Source organism: Rattus rattus, chromosome 7, assembly GCF_011064425.1.
Source record: "Rattus rattus isolate New Zealand chromosome 7, Rrattus_CSIRO_v1, whole genome shotgun sequence".
NCBI classification, from domain to species: Eukaryota; Metazoa; Chordata; class Mammalia; order Rodentia; family Muridae; genus Rattus; species Rattus rattus.
The window spans coordinates 18,465,700-18,483,817 of NC_046160.1; the positions used below are offsets into that span (position 1 = coordinate 18,465,700).

General features: G+C 42.9%; 1 protein-coding gene across 1 annotated transcript in view; it reads right to left on the minus strand.

Annotated features, from left to right (window-relative positions):
• Ttc27 (tetratricopeptide repeat domain 27) overlaps positions 1–18,118 on the minus strand; it is a 144,343-nt gene that overhangs the window by 82,367 nt on the left and 43,858 nt on the right. Inside the window, exon 10 of the mRNA XM_032908915.1 lies at positions 6,735–6,848. Coding sequence (XP_032764806.1) covers positions 6,735–6,848 — 114 coding nt within the window. The remainder of the gene's footprint in view (positions 1–6,734; positions 6,849–18,118) is intronic.

Genomic DNA, 18,118 nt, shown 5'->3' on the forward strand with positions numbered 1-18,118 from the left:
ACATCCCTTCTGGGCAGCCCGAGAGCCTACTCAATCAGAGTCAGTCAGAACAGATTGAGACATAACCACACTCCTCAACTATCTTGGACAAAGCTCCCTGGCCATGCCTCAGAGAAAATTAATAGCAAAAAGGATGCATGCCTCTACCCAGGCTGTCTCACTGAGGGAGGGCGGGAGGGCGGGAGAGCAAAGAACAGCAACTTCTGGCTAAAGACATATGGCCACAATACATAAATAAGTATCACAGGATTCCTTCATGTCAAAACACAGGCCTTTTTTTTTTCTTTTTAAACCAACATACCACTTTTTTCAAAAGAAAAGAAAATAGCTTTTACTTAATAAACCTAAAATCTAAAAGTAACATATACAAGTTACCAAGTCCTAGTTATGTGTAAAATTTTATTTTCAAATAAAGTCCATGTTGTTTGATGATATGATGAAGTACTATGAACTACTCAGTAAGCAGTTCATGGTTTATTAACAATCGCTTTTTTGTGCATTTCTTCTTTTTTTTTTAAAGATTTATTTTACATATGTGAGTACCCTGTAGCTGTCTTCAGACACACCAGAAGAGGGCATTGGATCTCATTACAGATGGTTGTGAGCCACCATGTGGTTGCTGGGAATTGAACTCAGGACCTCTGGAAGAGCAGTCAGTGCTCTTAACCGCTGAGCCATCTCTCCAGCCCCCTTTTTGTGTATTTCAGATACTTATGGATGACCTACAGGTATTTATGTCTGATGTACTGGATGCTCTCTGAAGCAGCAAAGACCCCCAAATAGAACAGTACCAACTGTGCTTCTCAACTCCTAATGCCAAGACCCTTTAATACAGTTCCTCATGTTGTAGTGACCCCAACCATAAAATCATTGTTGCTGTTACTTCACAACTGTGACCTTGCTACTGTTATGAACACAACGTAAAGACCTGGCAGGCGACCCCTGCACAGGTGAGAACACTCGTGTGGCTTCCCTACAAGGGCTGAAGTGGCTCCCCTTGTAATAAAGAGTAATGTGGCACTAGGTCCTGCTCTCCTGCACAGAAGACTTTTTGCTATCTCACGCCTGACCATCACCTAGACAATGTTTAGCTACCACTAAAACTAAGAACATTAAACTAGCAGACAAAAAGGGCAGCGGTACACTGACAGTCCCTCCACTGAGTTCCAAGGACCTTTTTATGATTTGCTAATTCACTAATTTGCCATTGTCTGAGTGACATGTCCTGCAGAGGCTCACAGGTTTGCACACTTAATCTCCAGCTGTGGTATTACACAGGGTGGGTGTGGAGTCTCTGAGCCAAAGGCCCTGGCTGGCAACAGCGGGTTACTAGGGTTTTCAGAGCCAGTTAATTTTTAGCAACTTCTGAGGTAATTCTACCGTACTCAAATAAACTGGGATCCTTACAGACACAGTCAATAGGAAAAGCAGAGCTGACATTACCAATGACCTAATTCCCTTCCAGGTCTACCCACAAAGAAAGCATCATTCAACCTCAGTGACATTCACCTATGAAAGGATTTTATAAATAGTTCTTGCCCCCTCAGCAAATCTACAAGGAAGGCTTCCTCATGAAAGCTTTGTAGTTTTGTGTTGTTTCACATCTTTCTTCATTTCTGTAGCTTCATTTATTTTACTTCTGTTTAATAAGAGTGTTTTGCCTTTCCTGGATACCGCTTGTGTGTCTCGTGTCTGCAGAGCTCGGGAGCATCAGATCCTATGTAACTGGGTTACAGACGGTTGTGACCCACCATGTGCGAGGTCGTCTGCAAGAGCAACAAGTGCTCTTAAACACTCAGTCCCATCTCCATGCCCGACAGCTTTTTATTTCAGACACTTAAGATGCACTGATGGTTGTTAGTACCAGTTACTAATCCCAAGTATCACATGTATTCACTGGGAGCAAGACCAGGTGTCCAAAAGTGGGCTCTCCCCACAACCCATAGGTAACCCAGCAGATCTCAAACTTTCCAAAATCCTGTCAGCCTTCCCAAATGCTGGGCTACAGACACACACCACTGTTACCTTGTAGGTTGATGTCACTATGCAGTTGAGGGCTGGCACCAGTTAGATCAAGTCTATGATTGGACAGTAAAAGAATAAGGCAGGAACAAAGTTTTTGTAGGGAGGGAAAGAAGGAAGAGGGAGAATCAAAATGGAGACTGAGAAAGATGACCCAGATCCAGGTGGTCCTGAATTGCCAAGGGACAAGCTGGGATGGATTTCTGTAGGCAAATTCATCTTATCTAGGTGGGCAGTTTATATCCTTATCAATTGGTTGTAAGATTCTTGTGTGGATTTATTGTACATTGAGTATTTAACATATAAATCTGGTTGTTGAGTTATTGTTGTTATTACCGAGTAGCTCGGACTAGAGTTCCCTGCTGGCCAGGGCTGGCCAGGGTGACCAGCCATGGGAGCGGAAAGACCGCTGGGGTGAGAAGACAGCTAGGCTACATGGTGTGGTGCCTCACTGGAACCAGCTGCCACTGAGATAAATTAATGTTAGTTCTAGATGGCACTCTGGTGCCAGCACTAACGCTAGGGAGTGACCACCCAGGTCCGAGAGTATCATGGGCCCAGCGTGATGTGTGGAAACTGGTTGTGCCTTTACTGTTGTTGTTGTTGTTGTTGTTGTTGTTGTTGTTATTATTATTATACTGCAACAGTACCTGCTTGGTTTCAATTTTAAGGGCATTTCTCCTAAACTCCTTCTAAAAGCAAAGTTGTTGTATAGATGGAGTCCCAACCACCTACCAATAACAACAATGCCCACATCTCCAGGAGCTACAGTCTCATGGGTCAGAGTGAATGAAGCTGCAAAATCAAAGGTATGTCTCTTCCTTTTGTTGCTGTTCTCAGTAAAAAATAATTCCCAGAAAAACCTACGGAAGATCAAGACTAAAACTTAAAGTTAGCACAGAGAATGATTTAGTATGTAAGACAATTCTGTACAAGGCCTGGCATGATTTAAATCCTGTGCAAGAGTATGGGCGCACATCTTCAAAGGAGCAGAGCTGATCCCCAAGGGCCTTCCCTGTCACTGAAAGCAATACATTCTCACTAGAAGGATATCAAAGTATCTGGACTCGCTGAAGCGCCGATAGCGACTAGCTGATGATCTAAAAGGTCTGATCACATGCCAGGTCACCTTTGATTTGCTTTGTTGTGCAATCTTTGTAAATATGTGTGCATGCAGGACCGAACTTACTTTAAAAATCTGAAAGTATGTACTTAACAAAATATATCAACAGTCAGGTGATTTTTTTGACAGGGGCCTGAACTCAACAGTAATTTACAAATCGAGCAATCGAGTAGACTCCTAAGGAAAATAAGCCTCTGTGGGAAGGAGAATTAGAATTAAGATCTACTAAGTTCCAACCTCATCCTTAAACCTATGCCAAGCCAGTAGTACATAATAATTTGAGAGCGGCACCTGAGAGAAACAGAACGCCAGGTAAAACTCCTAGGACTCCGGAGCAGGCAAGTGACAGCTTCTTCTAAGCCTTGTCTCATCTCTACTTGGACAATGACCAGACTGCGAAATGAAAAGCAGCTTCTTGCTGGAGAACAGTGGGAACTGCATCAGACCATTCTTTCCTGCACTCAAATCCCACAACACAGAAATCAGGACCCAACGTCACTAAGTTGTTCAGCTGCTGTTGTTAATGGGAGCTGGAAAAGCTACAGCTTCACAGCAAAGACAGCTCTTCTGTTGAGAGGAGCTTGAGGAAGCCGGGGGACCATACTGATACCCACTTCCTTAGCCACGCCTTGGGTCAGTACTCTTCAGACTTCTGACTTCAAGTCCCTTGACTTTTCAAAATTCCTGAGAGACTGCAAAGCAATTTTGTTTTCATGAACTGTAATCACCACATTAAGCTGGATGGAAGAAGAGTGAAGACCCATGCATGAGTTCCCATAACTTCGTCTTCAACAAATGGTGCTGGGAGAAATGGACATCTACATGAGGAGTGAAATTACCCTCTATCTATCACTTTGTATGGAAACTAACTCAAAATGGACCAAAGACCTAAATCTGAAACCTGAACCTGCTAGAGGGAAACAATGGCATCCCTATAGGATATGGGGTTAGGAAAGGACTTTTCTGAATAGGACCCCATTTGCCCAGGAACTGAGCCAACAACTAACAATGGGACCTTGTAAAACTAAAATTCCTCCGTACCAATAAGAGGCAAAGAGGAAACCCACAAGGAGGGAGAAATCTGCCAGCTATCATCTGACAGAGAATCAATACCCAGATACGTAAAACAAAACAAAAACATCAAAAACTTAAAAAGCAAATGATCTATTTGAAAAACAGAAAAAATTGGGATCTGAATAAAGTTCTCAAAAGAAAACAACAATAGGTAAGAAATATTCATCAAAAACTCTATTCTCATGAGGAAGAGAACGCTGAATAACAATAGAAAAGGCTATACTTTAAAAAAGAAGAGTAGAGAATGACTACTGTCTTAGCGACTGTTCTAGAGCAGTAAGACCCATGACTGGGCAACTACGCTAAAGGAAAGCATTTCTGGGAGCTGGGTACACTTTCAGAGGCTTAGCCCATCACCCTCACGGCGGGAGGCATGGCGGTATGCACGCAGATCTGAAGCAGGAGCTGATAACGACTACAGCTTGAACCACAGGCAGAGGGAGAGGCTGGGCTCAACCTGGGCTTTGAAACATCAAAGTTCACTCCAGTGACATATTTACTCCAATAAAGCCATCCCTCTTAATCCTTCTAATCCTTCCAAATAGTGCCATGCTATGGAGACTAAGCTTCAAATATATGAGCCTATGAGGGTCATTTCTTATTCAAAGCACCAGAGCTACTGCCAACTGTGACTCCACTGTAATGTACTCAGCTAAAAACCACAGCACTATCTTGATGCTCACATACGCTCTTAACCTGAAGAGACAACAACAGTTACAGAACTAAACCTTGAAGATTCATGGGATACAGTGGTTTTTCTTTTTTTTTTTTTTTTTAATTTTATATATATATATGTATGTATGTATGTATATATTTTTTTATTAGATATATTTCTTTACTTACATTTCAAATGTTATTCCCTTTCCCGGTTTCCTATCCATAAACCCCCATCCCCTCCCGGGATGGAGTGTTTTTAACAGCTTGTCTTGAGTTTGTAATTCTCTCTCCCTTATGGCTTTTAGAATCTTTGATAATTTACCTTAATATATGATGCTACATTTTCTTCTTAATTATGGCATATGTCACTTAAGGTGCTCTATGATTTAGGACCTGTCGTTGGAGCCTCCAGTATAACTGCTTATAACTAACGTACGGCCCATACAAACTGTCAGTAAGCATCCAGGCAAATCTGAGCAAGCCGCCCGACTTCAGCACACCTGCATTTCTTCTAACAGGAATAGGACATGATTGAACGTTTCCCTTAGAGCCCCTTCCTAACCCCTCAGTATCCCCTCAACTTTAACAGTTCATCATTTAGTGCTATACAGTGTTGGAAGGACACCAATTGCTGCAGAAATTAAAACATGTTTTATATAGAAACCATTGTTTTATACATACACTTGTTATTTTAAACCATTTCCTTACTCTTGAGAGATGTAGTAATTTCAACAAACACCGAAGCACTACGCTGTGAATCAGAGGAACTGGCAAAGGTTCAGTACATGAGCTAAGTGGCTCAACAAAAGCAGCAAATTAGACAGACCACAGAATCATCCTGTCACATGGGCTGGCTAATTTCCAAAACCTAGGAGTGGGGGAAACAAGGGTTTTTCTTTCTCCTCAAGTGCTGCCTTGATGAGGCAGAAATGACAACCCTAACTCTGTTCCTCAAGTAGACACACACGCCTCTCCCGGTGAGGCGGCACAGCACGAGAAGATGAGGAGGTAAAACATTCCGTGCAGCAGAGTGACATCTCTGGCCTTTTAGCTCCATGTCCCCACTCAGAGCATGTTCTCAGCCTCTCACACCAAAGACAGAGCCCAAGCTGTGAGCAGAAGTGGGAGGACTAAGAGTTTACTCTTGACTGCACAGTGAGTTGGAGGCCAGCATGGATACATGACAAGATTTGGGATTACAGAGGTGAATTGCTAAGGTCACAAAGCTACAGATGAAAGTGACAAAGCTGCACATTGTGGCCAAATTCTAAAACCTGTAACCTAAATAACAGCAAACTGTGAGCAGATACAGGCCAGACTGCTCTTGCAAGTGCTGTTAGCTCCGCCCCCACAGTTGCCTGGCAACAGCCAGGCTGCCTGACTCATTCTAAAAGGGGCTGCTTGCCCCCTTCCTCTCTCTTGCTCTTGCCTTCCTGCTCCAGCTCTGTCCCCTCATCCCTTCCCCACTCCCTATTCCCTTTCCCTTTCTCTCCCCATGTGCTCATGGCTAGCCTCTACTTCTCTTCTTCTTCTCCTTCTCCTTCTTTTTCTTCTTCTCCCTCCCTCTCCCTCTTCTCCCTCTCTCTACCTTTCTCTCTGCCTTTCTCTGCCTTTACTACCCTCTTAACTCCGCTCCCCATGCCCTGAATAAACTATTCTATACTACACTGTTGTGTGGCTGGTCCCTCAGGGGAAGGGATGCACCAACAAGGGCCTGCGGAGGCACCCCCTTCCCCCATACCTCACCACACATCCACCAAAGCATATCCCCTCTCTCTTTATCTTTTTATAAGCACATCAAGTGCCACATGTAAACATGGATTCCAGCAACAAATGAAGGGAATGTCAGTCACATTACCTGGGTCTGCCTCATTGCCCGTTCCACTCGCCGTGTGCTTCCTCTCTCAAGTTTTGTCCGGAGGATCAAGGCTGAGGTCTGAATGGCCCAGAACTTTGGTTGTGAAAGTAAACACTGATGGAAGAAAGGAGAGGGCAGAGAAAGAAGGGGTCAGTCAGAGGCAGCTCTTAGAGGTGCCAACCCCAAAACCACAATGCAGCAAAATGCGGGGAAATGCAGATTTGACTCCCCAAGCAGACAGGCAGAGGGCTTTTCTCTTTCTCAACTTATATATAGGGCACTATTTTTAATGTAGGAGAATCCTTTTAGCTGTGGTTAGAGTAGGGAGTCCCAAAGGTTAGAGGCCCTAACTTCAGACAAAATGCTTTCCTAAAGAGGGCATCCTAAGAAAAACTCATCTCTAACGGAAGTTAAAATATGCACATACTGAAACCTAACCCAGAGAAAGCCATGCCAGCCCTCAAACAGAACTCGGGAAGAAACTTTAAGTAAAACCATCAGTGCTTAAAAAAAAAAAAAAAGGAAAAGGAAAAGTTCTGAGGGACACCAAGTGTACGGTGGTAAATGGGGGCTGCTTGGGCACACTTTACAGTCCCTCAGACAGTGGTGGGGATGCACAACTGTCCCTGGGTGGTCAGCCCAACACCAACCTTCACTAAAGCTCATTACAAACAAAGGGGCTTGTTTATCTGAGAGCTGATGCCATCCTCCTCAGCTGTGTGTTGGCTGCTTCTAAACAAGCATTTCTTGTCTCTGGAGGGCAGCTGTGTGGAGCACCCCAGCCAGAGTCCAGTTAGTCATCTTCAGCCTACCACACAGTAGAAGCACCTGGAGCGTTTACAACTTTACAAGGAAGTAGATTTCCAGGAAAGGAGGATCTGGGCAGCCATATTTTTTTTAAAGTACTCCATAGGTAATGGTTAAGCACAGCCTAAGAACTATTAAATTAAAATAACACAAGTTTGTCTCCGAGCAAATTTATCCATAATTCACAATGTTCATTAATGACACCAAAGTCCTTAGAACTCCTCACTGAGAACCTTACAAGCTATGACCCACTGTCTACCTCTGATCAGCCTCAGCTTCCCAGCTCCCTGTCAGCAACTCTGGATCGCCCTATCTAAGTGACTCCACCCTCACACCGGAGTCTCTGCTGCTGCACCCAGTCTGGTGCAGAGAAGAATTCCAGTCATGTGACCCCCTGTGCCTTGCAGCCTGCCTGGCACACTACAGGTACACATGGAAGAGTGAAGGGACAAAGGGGCACTGCTCGACTTCTTTGGCGAAGGCTGAAGTATACACGGGTGTAATTTAATGATGGTGGTGTTTCTAAGACTATAGCCCAGTCAGCAGGTAGGAATTCATGTCTGGTACTATAAATCTAGCCAACTACATGTACCTAGAGAGGTCACAGACCCTAGAGAACCTACTAGTGCCATTTTCCTAAACCAATATAGTTTCTAACTGTGCTCTAAAAACTTATCCTTATACTCACAGACAAGCGTAGCTCTCACCCTCACCAAACAAGTTCACTTTTGCAGCAGGAGGCTAATGTAGACACCCAGTACAAGTCGACATGCAGAGAATCAATTATCATGGGGAAACCAGCCCCAACTAGGACATCTAAAACACTACCTACCCCTCTACCTAAGGCCCAGGACACTAGCTGAGAGAGTATCTTCTCTCTTTTTTTTTTTTTTTCTTTTTTTCGGAGCTGGGGACTGAACCCAGGGCCTTGCGCTTGCTAGGCAAGTGCTCTACCACTGAGCTAAATCCCCAACCCAGAGAGAGTATCTTCTAAATGTGACAGGTATATATGCCCCCCAAATCTCAACAACATGGTGCATTAACAAGCCCTACATGATGAACACACCAACTGACATGTCAATGTAGATAGGGAGGCTTCACAAACTACCAGTCCAAGCTCTGACGACAGCTCCCTTGAGAAAAATATCTGCCACTTTGAGACCTCATTTTTCTCACCTAAATGATAGGAGCTGATCTGAGAATGCTTTCAGCTATTTATTTTTTTAAAAAATGTATTTTTTATAAAATTCCATTTGTTCTGCAGCAAATGACATATAAAAAGGTTCCAACTAATTTAAGCTCCTTTGTAAGGGGACCAGTTGGCAGAGTGCTGGCCTAGCATCTGTGATGATACTGGAGGCTTGAGCTCCAGTACCACCTAAACAAAGAGAAACAGCACACACCTGCAGTCCTAGCACTTAGGAGGAGGCAGAAGGTTTAGGAGTTCAAGGCCAGCCTGAGACTCTTTATCTCAAAAGCAAATTCTTTCCTAAACTTGCCTGAGTCCCCCTGGTTTTCCAGCCACATCTTATGCACCGTAAATAAATGGAATCGAGGGGTTGAGGATTTAGCTCAGTGGTAGAGCGCTTGTCTAGCAAGCGCAAGGCCCTGGGTTCAGTCCCCAGCTCCGAAAAACAGAAAAAAAAATAAATAAATGGAATCAAAGACTAATATGTCATACTCATAAGCAGGGGCAAATGGACAAAATTTAACTGACTTTATGCTAATTCCACTTCCAAATCCCAATAACATCTTGGGCCCATTCTTTCCTTTGTTGAACGTTATTTACTTGTATCTTGAACTCAGTTACTTTAGATTTCATATTTACTGACTATCTCACAGTTCTTTACTATTCAATGGAGGTGGCAGAAAAGAGCTGAGAAAAGCTTGCTCAGGGCCCAGAGGAAGAGACTCGGGTTGCACGTGGCGCTCTGTGGCTTATGATATAATGCCTGAGGCTTGGAACCATCCCTACTACTGAAACAAATGGTCGTTATTAATATAGTCCAGTTTATCATTTTTATGCTTGGAACTTTATTAGCCTGCTCAACTCTCCTAAGGTCTCTTCTATGTTTAACTTCTCTGACTTTATTGTTTAGCCTTCTATTTTTATATAGTAGATCTGTCTGAACTGATTTTTTTATGCGGCATGATCTGGGGTTAGATCCCTGTTCTCCATATGGACATATAAATTATCCAGAGCCACTGACTGGACACTCTACTGTGCTGCAGTACCTGCTCTGTCATAAATCTGGTGAACCACATCCGAATGGCTCTCTTCAGAACCATCTGCCCCACTGGCAGCTTTCTGTCTCCTTGTGTCCAAACATCTTAATTCAATGTTTCCCAGGCTTTCAAGCACATAAAAATGACCAGAGGGTGTGCTGGAACCCGCATTCGTTGGCCTCAGCCCCAGAGCTCTCCATCAGTCTGGTTCAGGACGGAGCCAAGAAGACTCTCCGTCTCAGGGCTGGCAGCTGCTGCTCCGGCTGCCACTCAAGTGCCCACTTTCATAAGCACTGTGGGTCAGACAGCTTCACACAGTGTGGATCTTCCAGCTCTCTTCCTGACTGCCTGAGAAATTCTTCATCGCTGTCTTTCTGTATGAACTGAAAATCGACTTTAGGTCTACCACACACATTAAAAAATAAAATAAAACAAAAACAAAAAATAAAAAACAGCAAAATCAAACTGCTGGAATTTTGTCAGAAGTACACTGACCAAAGCAGACTAGTTTGGAGAGGCTGGAATCATCCATGAACACATGTGCATCTCCTGGTATTTAGGTCCTCATTATTTTCTCAGAATGTTCTAATCTTATCAATATAATACAATGATAATGATATTATATATGATTAATGATAAATATAATTTCTAGAAATATGATGGATTTTGACACTACTGCAAATAGCATCTTTTCGTCTACTTACTTTTTAATTATGGTAAAAAAAAATACACAGAACATAAAATACATCACCAAACCAGTTTTAAACACACAGTTCAGTAATGCTAAGTATATTCCCTTTACATTCACTCTGCTGTGCAATCTCCAGAATTTTCTCACGTGCAACTCTAATCTATACCATTAAGCACCAGCTCCCACTTCTGAGGCTGAGAAACCAGCATCCTTCTTGTTCCTGGGAACCTGACCGACCACTCTTGGTACATAAGGCAGCTCATGGTATCAAGCAGCTGCAAATGTGATCTTAGAAAAAGCCAGGAATATAAAAAATAAACCTTACTCTACCACCACACTAAATTACTGCTGAAAATCCAAATGTAGTCTCAAACACATTGAGAAATTCTGTATCCAACAAACCTCACTTTTAGAAAGAATTAGAGAACAGACACACACGAACCTTAGTCTGTTTGCAACCCCATACATATATATGAGCTGGGATTTCCACCACTTTTGCTTATAAAAAGGAAACAGAAACTACTTGCATGGAATAATACATGTACGCTATGTTAAGATACATGCTCTCTCTCATTCTCAATTTACACTGACCAAAATCTTCAAAAAGTGATTTATTGGGCCAATAGGCTTTAGAATGTGTATTATTTTTTCAGAAGCTCTTAATATTTTTATTTTTGTGAATGTTGAAGTAAATGCTAGTGATCTCTTTTATTTGTGTGTACAATGTGTTTGTTTTGGGTTGGTTGTCTTTTGTGGGGGATGGGAAGGATCAAATCCTAGGGCTCAAACATGCTGGGCAAGTTCCCACCAACAAGCTAGAGCCCTGACTATTTATACTCACAATGGTATAGACAAAGCGACGAATTCACTTCCACGATCTTTGACAAGTATACAGGACTCTGAGGACAGAAGGGAGCATTCACTGAAGCTGACGGGAGGATTCTGCCACCGGAGAGTGCTTACTCCCGTTGAGGCACGCCACTGAGCCCAAGTGCAGACTCCACAAATGAAAGTCAGTGAGAGGCAGGAGAGATGGCTCCACAAGGAAGAGAGACTTCTGTGAGGGCCTCGCAGCCTGAGGTCCCCAGGACCCCAATGGAGAGAGAAATGTCTCCTCAAAGCTGTCCTCTGGCTCCAAGCAGGCATATGTCCTCTGGCTCCAAGCAGGCATATGCGCAGGTGCATAGACACAGACACACAGACACACAGACACACACACACACACACACACACACACACACACACACACACAACACACACACACACACAAACAGTGAGGATGATGGTGATGAAGAGGACAGTGGTGGTTTGAATAGGTTTGGTCCCCTAGAATCATGTATCTGAACACTCAGTCCATAAGAAGTGGCACTGTTAAGAGGTATGGCCTTGTTGAAGTGTGCCACTGTGTTGGTGTGCTTTGAGGTCTCCTCCTATGCTCAAGCTCTGCCCAGTATCCCCCTTGCTGCCTTTGGCTCAAGATGTAGAACTCTTCACTACTCCAGCATCATGTCTGCCTGCACACTGCCACGCATCCTATCATGACAATAATGGACTAAACCTCTAAAACTGTAAGCCAGCCCCAATTAACTGTTTTATTTTATAAGAGTTACTTGTGTCATGGTGTCTCTTCCCAGCAATATAACCCAAACCAAGACGATGATGGTGGTGCTGACATGTTGTGGATAGGACACACACACACTTACTTTAGTCAGCTAACAATCTCCTACCACCTGCAACACTGCTCTCAAGTCTGAGACAAGCAACAAGAATTTTAACACCATCAGAGAGGATCTAGGATACTGTTTCTATTGAAAATAAAATTCCTTTTTACTCTTCTAACTGCACATTTTGACTAACCTTCCAAGGTCACCAAGACCTTCATTCAACAGACAGGCAGTGTGTCCTTTGGACACAAAGGAGCTTTCAGACAGCTGCTTTCTCCATAAGTAAATCAAGCTCTGAGCTCTCTTTGCTGGGCACAAGATTATTTGGCCACGTTACAGCAAAAGGGATGCTGCCCACACAGGTCAGGCTGACCATGAGCACAAAGAACAAAGAAATGCTATGAAAAGCAGAATTATCACCGCACTTTAAATGATCTACTTAAAAGAGTGTTTATTTTAAGCCAGTACCAAAAGAGTAAGTTGAAAACTCCTAGGCTAGGCAGTAAGTTACTCCAGGGAAAGGGAACAGCAGTCCACACCTCTGTCTCTGCTGTGGGAACACTTCGGGTCTGCCTGGCCTACTTTCCCTTAACCCGCCTGCTGCCCTGGATGAGCACTGGTGTGGCCTAAGAGCTGCCCTTGAACTTACAGTTCCCACCCTCTGCCTCTACCATACAGCACCTACAACCCTATCTGCCCTTAAGGCCAGCCTCAAAGCCTCCCCTAGAGAACAAAGCCCTTTTTGATGGCTCAGTCCTAAATATTTTCTTAGCAACTAAGTGATTTATCTATTCTATAAATGTGCATACTCTTCAAACTGCCTGGTATTGGCAAGTAATTTGTGAATTTATTTGATCTGAGCTAAATTAAAGATCCCATGAAGATGAGTGCCTGGGCTCATTCCTTTACTTCCTCCTGTGTATTTCTCCCACCCTGAATACAGACTTGCCAATGGAGCGAACCTAAGTCACAGAGTATACCATGCAAACCCATGCATCTAAGACTAGCTTTTTAGTTTGCCACATCTGTAAACTTACTATTGCATGATGCGTAATCCCAGCAAAGTCACAATTTAGGTATCTATCCTCCTGTCAATGTCTGCTCCCAGCTTTTGGCCATCACAAACATGCATGACTATTAAATATCCCTGCATGCGTCCACAGCTGCAGAAGTCTCACTCAGGTACCCTAAAAATGGACAGTATGGCACATCTGCGATGCAATTTCCTAATGCCACACTCAGCAATGTGGCAGACACGGTTAATCAGTCTTTATTCTATTGTCAAATTTTCAAATTAGTTCTATAAGTTACAATTTCCTTCCAAAATCATAAAAGTCTAATAATACACAGCTTGCATCTTTTTTCCTTAAACACTGATGCTGCTGGCCATCCTACAGTCATCGAGTTCCTGTCTTCAGGAGCTGTCGAGCTTTTAGTAGACTGCTTCTAGTGCTGTGCATGCTCACACAAGTGAGTGCTTGCCCTCCCTCCCACAAGTTCAACCTTAACCCTGAGCTCATGGCACAACTTTAATATGGAACTAGAATGCTTTCCTCTGGCAGCCACGGGCTGGGCAGCGCCATGAATTTCAGGTGACTTCAGACTTGCTTGGAGGTCTTAGCTCAGTGGAAAGTGTTCTTACCCTGCCCCACCCCAGTGACTCCAGCCCTCACACACTGTTGCTTGCTACAGAGGCTTCAGGTGCCTGTCCCTCCAGCTTCAGTCCCTGAACCTAGCTCCAGGGTTCTTGTCTGTCTATGGGTCTCTATGTTTAAGTCGGTGAGAAAAACATCAGGCACCTCTCCTACCTCTCCTGAGTCTGACAGCGTCTTAATAACTGTTCTGTAGCAAGGCAGTTCTCCCATGGTGCCTTACTGTCCACACGGTCAGTACTGAAGGCCTAAACATCTCCCTCTTATTTCCAATGCTACTAAAGACAAGAGCACAGTATCCCCAAAAAGAAAGTCACTGCTAAAAGCACAAAGGACCCTAGAAATCTCTGATGCATCAGAGATCAGAGTTCTAGGGCAAGACACAAGGTTGAAACCTGCAAACAGGCAGACAACTCAACAGAGACCATATGACCATGTCCCAAAGAGCCTGCTCATGTCCTCCACTCAAAAACTAATGGCTGGCCATGTGCAACGTAGATTCCCCACTTCAGATTAGTCATGTAAATAGTGCAAAGGATAAATATTTATATTTCTATAAATATATGTGATCTATATATAACTTTTCTAAATTCTTCTAAAATAGTTTCTACTTAAAAAGGCATTTATAAATTTAAAATAATTAAATCATACTAATTAGCTGTTTATGTCCATTAATGTAAGAAGCTGCTTGAAAATGGTTTATAAATGTATTAAAATTACACTTTACATAATGGTCACCAATTAACATACAGTATTTTAATATTCTAGTCTCCTGTCCACAGAACTTACTCATATTGGCCATCTTCTTGTGAAAGGAAAGGAAAGGAAAAAGGAAGGAAAGGAAAAGGAAAGGAAAAAAAGGGAAGGAAAAAAGAAGGAAGGAAAAAGGGAAGGGAAGGAAAGGAAGGAAAGGAAGGGAAGAAAGGGGAAGGGAAGGAAAAGGAAGGAAAGGGAAGGGAAGGGGAAGGAAGGAAGGGGAAAAGGAAGGAAGGGAAGGGAAAGGGAAGGAAAGGAAGGGGGGAAGGAAGGAAGGGAAGGGGAAAGGAAGGAAGGGGGAAGGGGAAGGAAAAGGGAAGGAAAAGGAAGGAAGGAAAAGGGAAGGGAAGGAAGGGAAGGGGAAAGGAAGGGAAGGAAGGGAAGGGGAAGGAAGGAAGGAAGGAAGGGAAGGGAAGGGAAGGAAAAGGAAGGAAAGGAAGGGGAAGGAAGGGAAGGAAGGAAAAAGGAAGGGAAGGGAAGGAAGGGAAAGGGGAAGGAAGGAAGGGAAGGGAAAAGGGAAGGAAGGGAAGGAAAAGGGAAGGGAAGGGGGAAGGGAAGGGAAAAGGAAGGAAGGGGAAAGGAAGGAAGGAAGGAAGGGAAGGAAAGGGAAGGAAGGGAAGGGAAGGAAGGAAGGAAGGGAAGGGAAGGGAAGGGGAAGGGAAGGGAAGGGAAAGGAAGGAAGGGGAAGGAAGGAAAAGGAAGGAAAAGGAAGGGAGGGAATGGAATGGAAGGAAAAGGAAGGGAAGGGAAAAGGAAGGAAGGAAGGAAGGGGGGAAGGGAAGGAAAAGGAAGGAAAAGGGGAAGGGAGAAGGAAAAGGATGGGGAAGGAAAAGGGAAGGGAAGGGAAAGAAATTCACAATGTTCAACATCAATAGCCTGTGTCAAATGCCAAGGAAAATATACCTCAAGCACAGCTTCACGCAGCATCTTCCTCTCTTTGTTTTTAGAGGCTGGGTTTCTCTGTGTAGCGCTGGCTATCCTGGAACTCACTCAGTAGACCAGATGGGCTCACTCAGATATCTGTCTGTCTGTCTCCTGAAAAGGCATGTCCCACCAAGCCTGGCTAACACATTTTCTTCAGTCTTTGAAAAAAGTCTGATTTTTACCTCAGAAAAATTATAAATATCATAAATTTGAACCCTAAACAATTTCACATTGGGTATCTGTTCTAAAATTAACTCCACTTAATACGTGACATATGGTGAATATTTTGTGTTGTACTTTTATAAAAAAAAAACTATATTAAAAGGCAGATCTATTTTGATAAGTGAGTTAACCTTAAATAAGTCTAAATAGAGGGCTGGAGAGATGGCTCAGTGGTTAAAAACACTGGCTTCTCTTCCAGAGGTCCTGAGTTCAATTCCTAACAACCACATAGTGGCTCACAACCATCTGTAATGGGGTCTGATGCCCTCTTCTGGTGTGTCTGAAGACAGGGACAGTGTACTTATATATACATAAAATAAGTGTGTGTATGTGTGTGTGTGGGCGTGTGTGTGTGTGTGTGTGTGTGTGTGTGTGTGTGTGTGTGTGTGTAGGTCTAAGTAAGTCTCCTCTTTAGTGAAGTATGTGACTGATATATTAAAATACATTCAAATTCATTGGGTACTTTGATCTGTTTCAACATCTATATACAGTTTCTAATCATTTCTTCTAGGAAGCAGAGCGTTACCTAGCTCTCCATTGCTTCCATTAGGACAGCTTCTGACTTTTTTCTCTCACTATGTAGCCCTGACTGTCCTGGAACTCACTATGTAGACCAGGCTGCCCTTGAACTCACAGAGATCCTCCTGCTTCTGCTGGAATTAAGAGTGTATGTTACCTGCAGGGATGGTTTAATATAGGGAAAACCATCAACGTGATTCATTATATAAACAAACTGAAAGAACAAAACCACATGATCATTTCATTAGATGCTGAGAAAGCATTTGACAAAATTCAACACCCCTTCATGATAAAAGTCCTGGAAAGAACATGAATTCAAGGCCCATACCTAAACATAGTAAAAGCCATATACAGCAAACCAGTAGCTAACATTAAACTAAATGGAGAGAAACTTGAAGCAATCCCACTAAAATCAGGGACTAGACAAGGCTGCTCACTCTCTCCCTACTTATTCAGTATAGTTCTTGAAGTTCTAGCCAGAGCAATCAGACAACAAAAGGAGGTCAAGGGGATAAAGATTGGAAAAAAGAAGTCAAAATATCACTATTTGCAGATGATATGATAGTATATTTAAGTGATCCCAAAAGTTCCACCAGAGAACTACTAAAGCTGATAAACAACTTAAGCAAAGTGGCTGGGTATAAAATTAACTCAAATAAATCAGTAGCCTTCCTCTACACAAAAGAGAAACAAGCCGAGAAAGAAATTAGGGAAACGAAACCCTTCATAATAGTCCCAAATAATATAAAGTACCTCGGTGTTACTTTAACCAAGCAAGTGAAAAGATCTGGACAATAAGAACTTCAAGCCTCGGGGGTTGAAGTGGTAGAGGCCTTACCTAGGAAGCGCAAGGCCCTGGGTTCGGTCCCCAGCTCCGAAAAAAAAAACCAAAAAAAAAAAAAAAAAAGAACTTCAAGCCTCTGAAGAAAGAAATTGAAGAAGACCTCAGGGGATGGAAAGATCTCCCATGCTCATGGATTGGCAGGATTAATATAGTAAAAATGGACATTTTACCAAAAGCGATCTACAGATTCAATGCAATCCCCATCAAAATACCAATCCAATTCTTCAAAGAGTTAGACAGAACAATTTGCAAATTCATCTGGAATAACAAAAAACCCAGGATAGCTAAAGCTATCCTCAACAATGAAAGGACTTCAAGGGGAATCAGTATCCCTGAACTCAAGCAGTATTACAGAGCAATAGTGATAAAAACTGCATGGTATTGGTACAGAGACAGACAGATAGACCAATGGAATAGAATTGAAGACCCAGAAATGAACCCACACACCTATGGTTACTTGATTTTTGACAAAGGAGCCAAAACCATCCAATGGAAAAAAGATAGCATTTTCAGCAAATGGTGCTGGTTCAACTGGAGGTCAACATGTAGAAGAATGCAGATCGATCCATGCTTATCACCCTGTACAAAGCTTAAGTCCAAGTGGATCAAGGACCTCCACATCAAACCAGATACACTCAAACTAATAGGAGAAAAAGTGGGGAAGCATCTCGAACACATGGGCACTGGAGAAAATTTCCTGAACAAAACACCAATGGCTTATGCTCTAAGATCAAGAATCTATAAATGGGATCTCATAAAACTGCAAAGCTTCTGTAAGGCAAAGGACACTGTGGTTAGGACAAAACAGCAACCAACAGATTGGGAAAAGATCTTTACCAATCCTACAACAGATAGAGGGCTTATATCCAAAATATATAAAGAACTCAAGAAGTTAGACTGCAGGGAGACAAATAACCCTATTAAAAAAATGGGGTTCAGAGCTAAACAAAGAATTCACAACTGAGGATTATGCCGAATGGCTGAAAAAGCACCTAAAGAAATGTTCAACATCTTTAGTCATAAGGGAAATGCAAATCAAAACAACCTTGAGATTTCACCTCACACCAGTGAGAATGGCG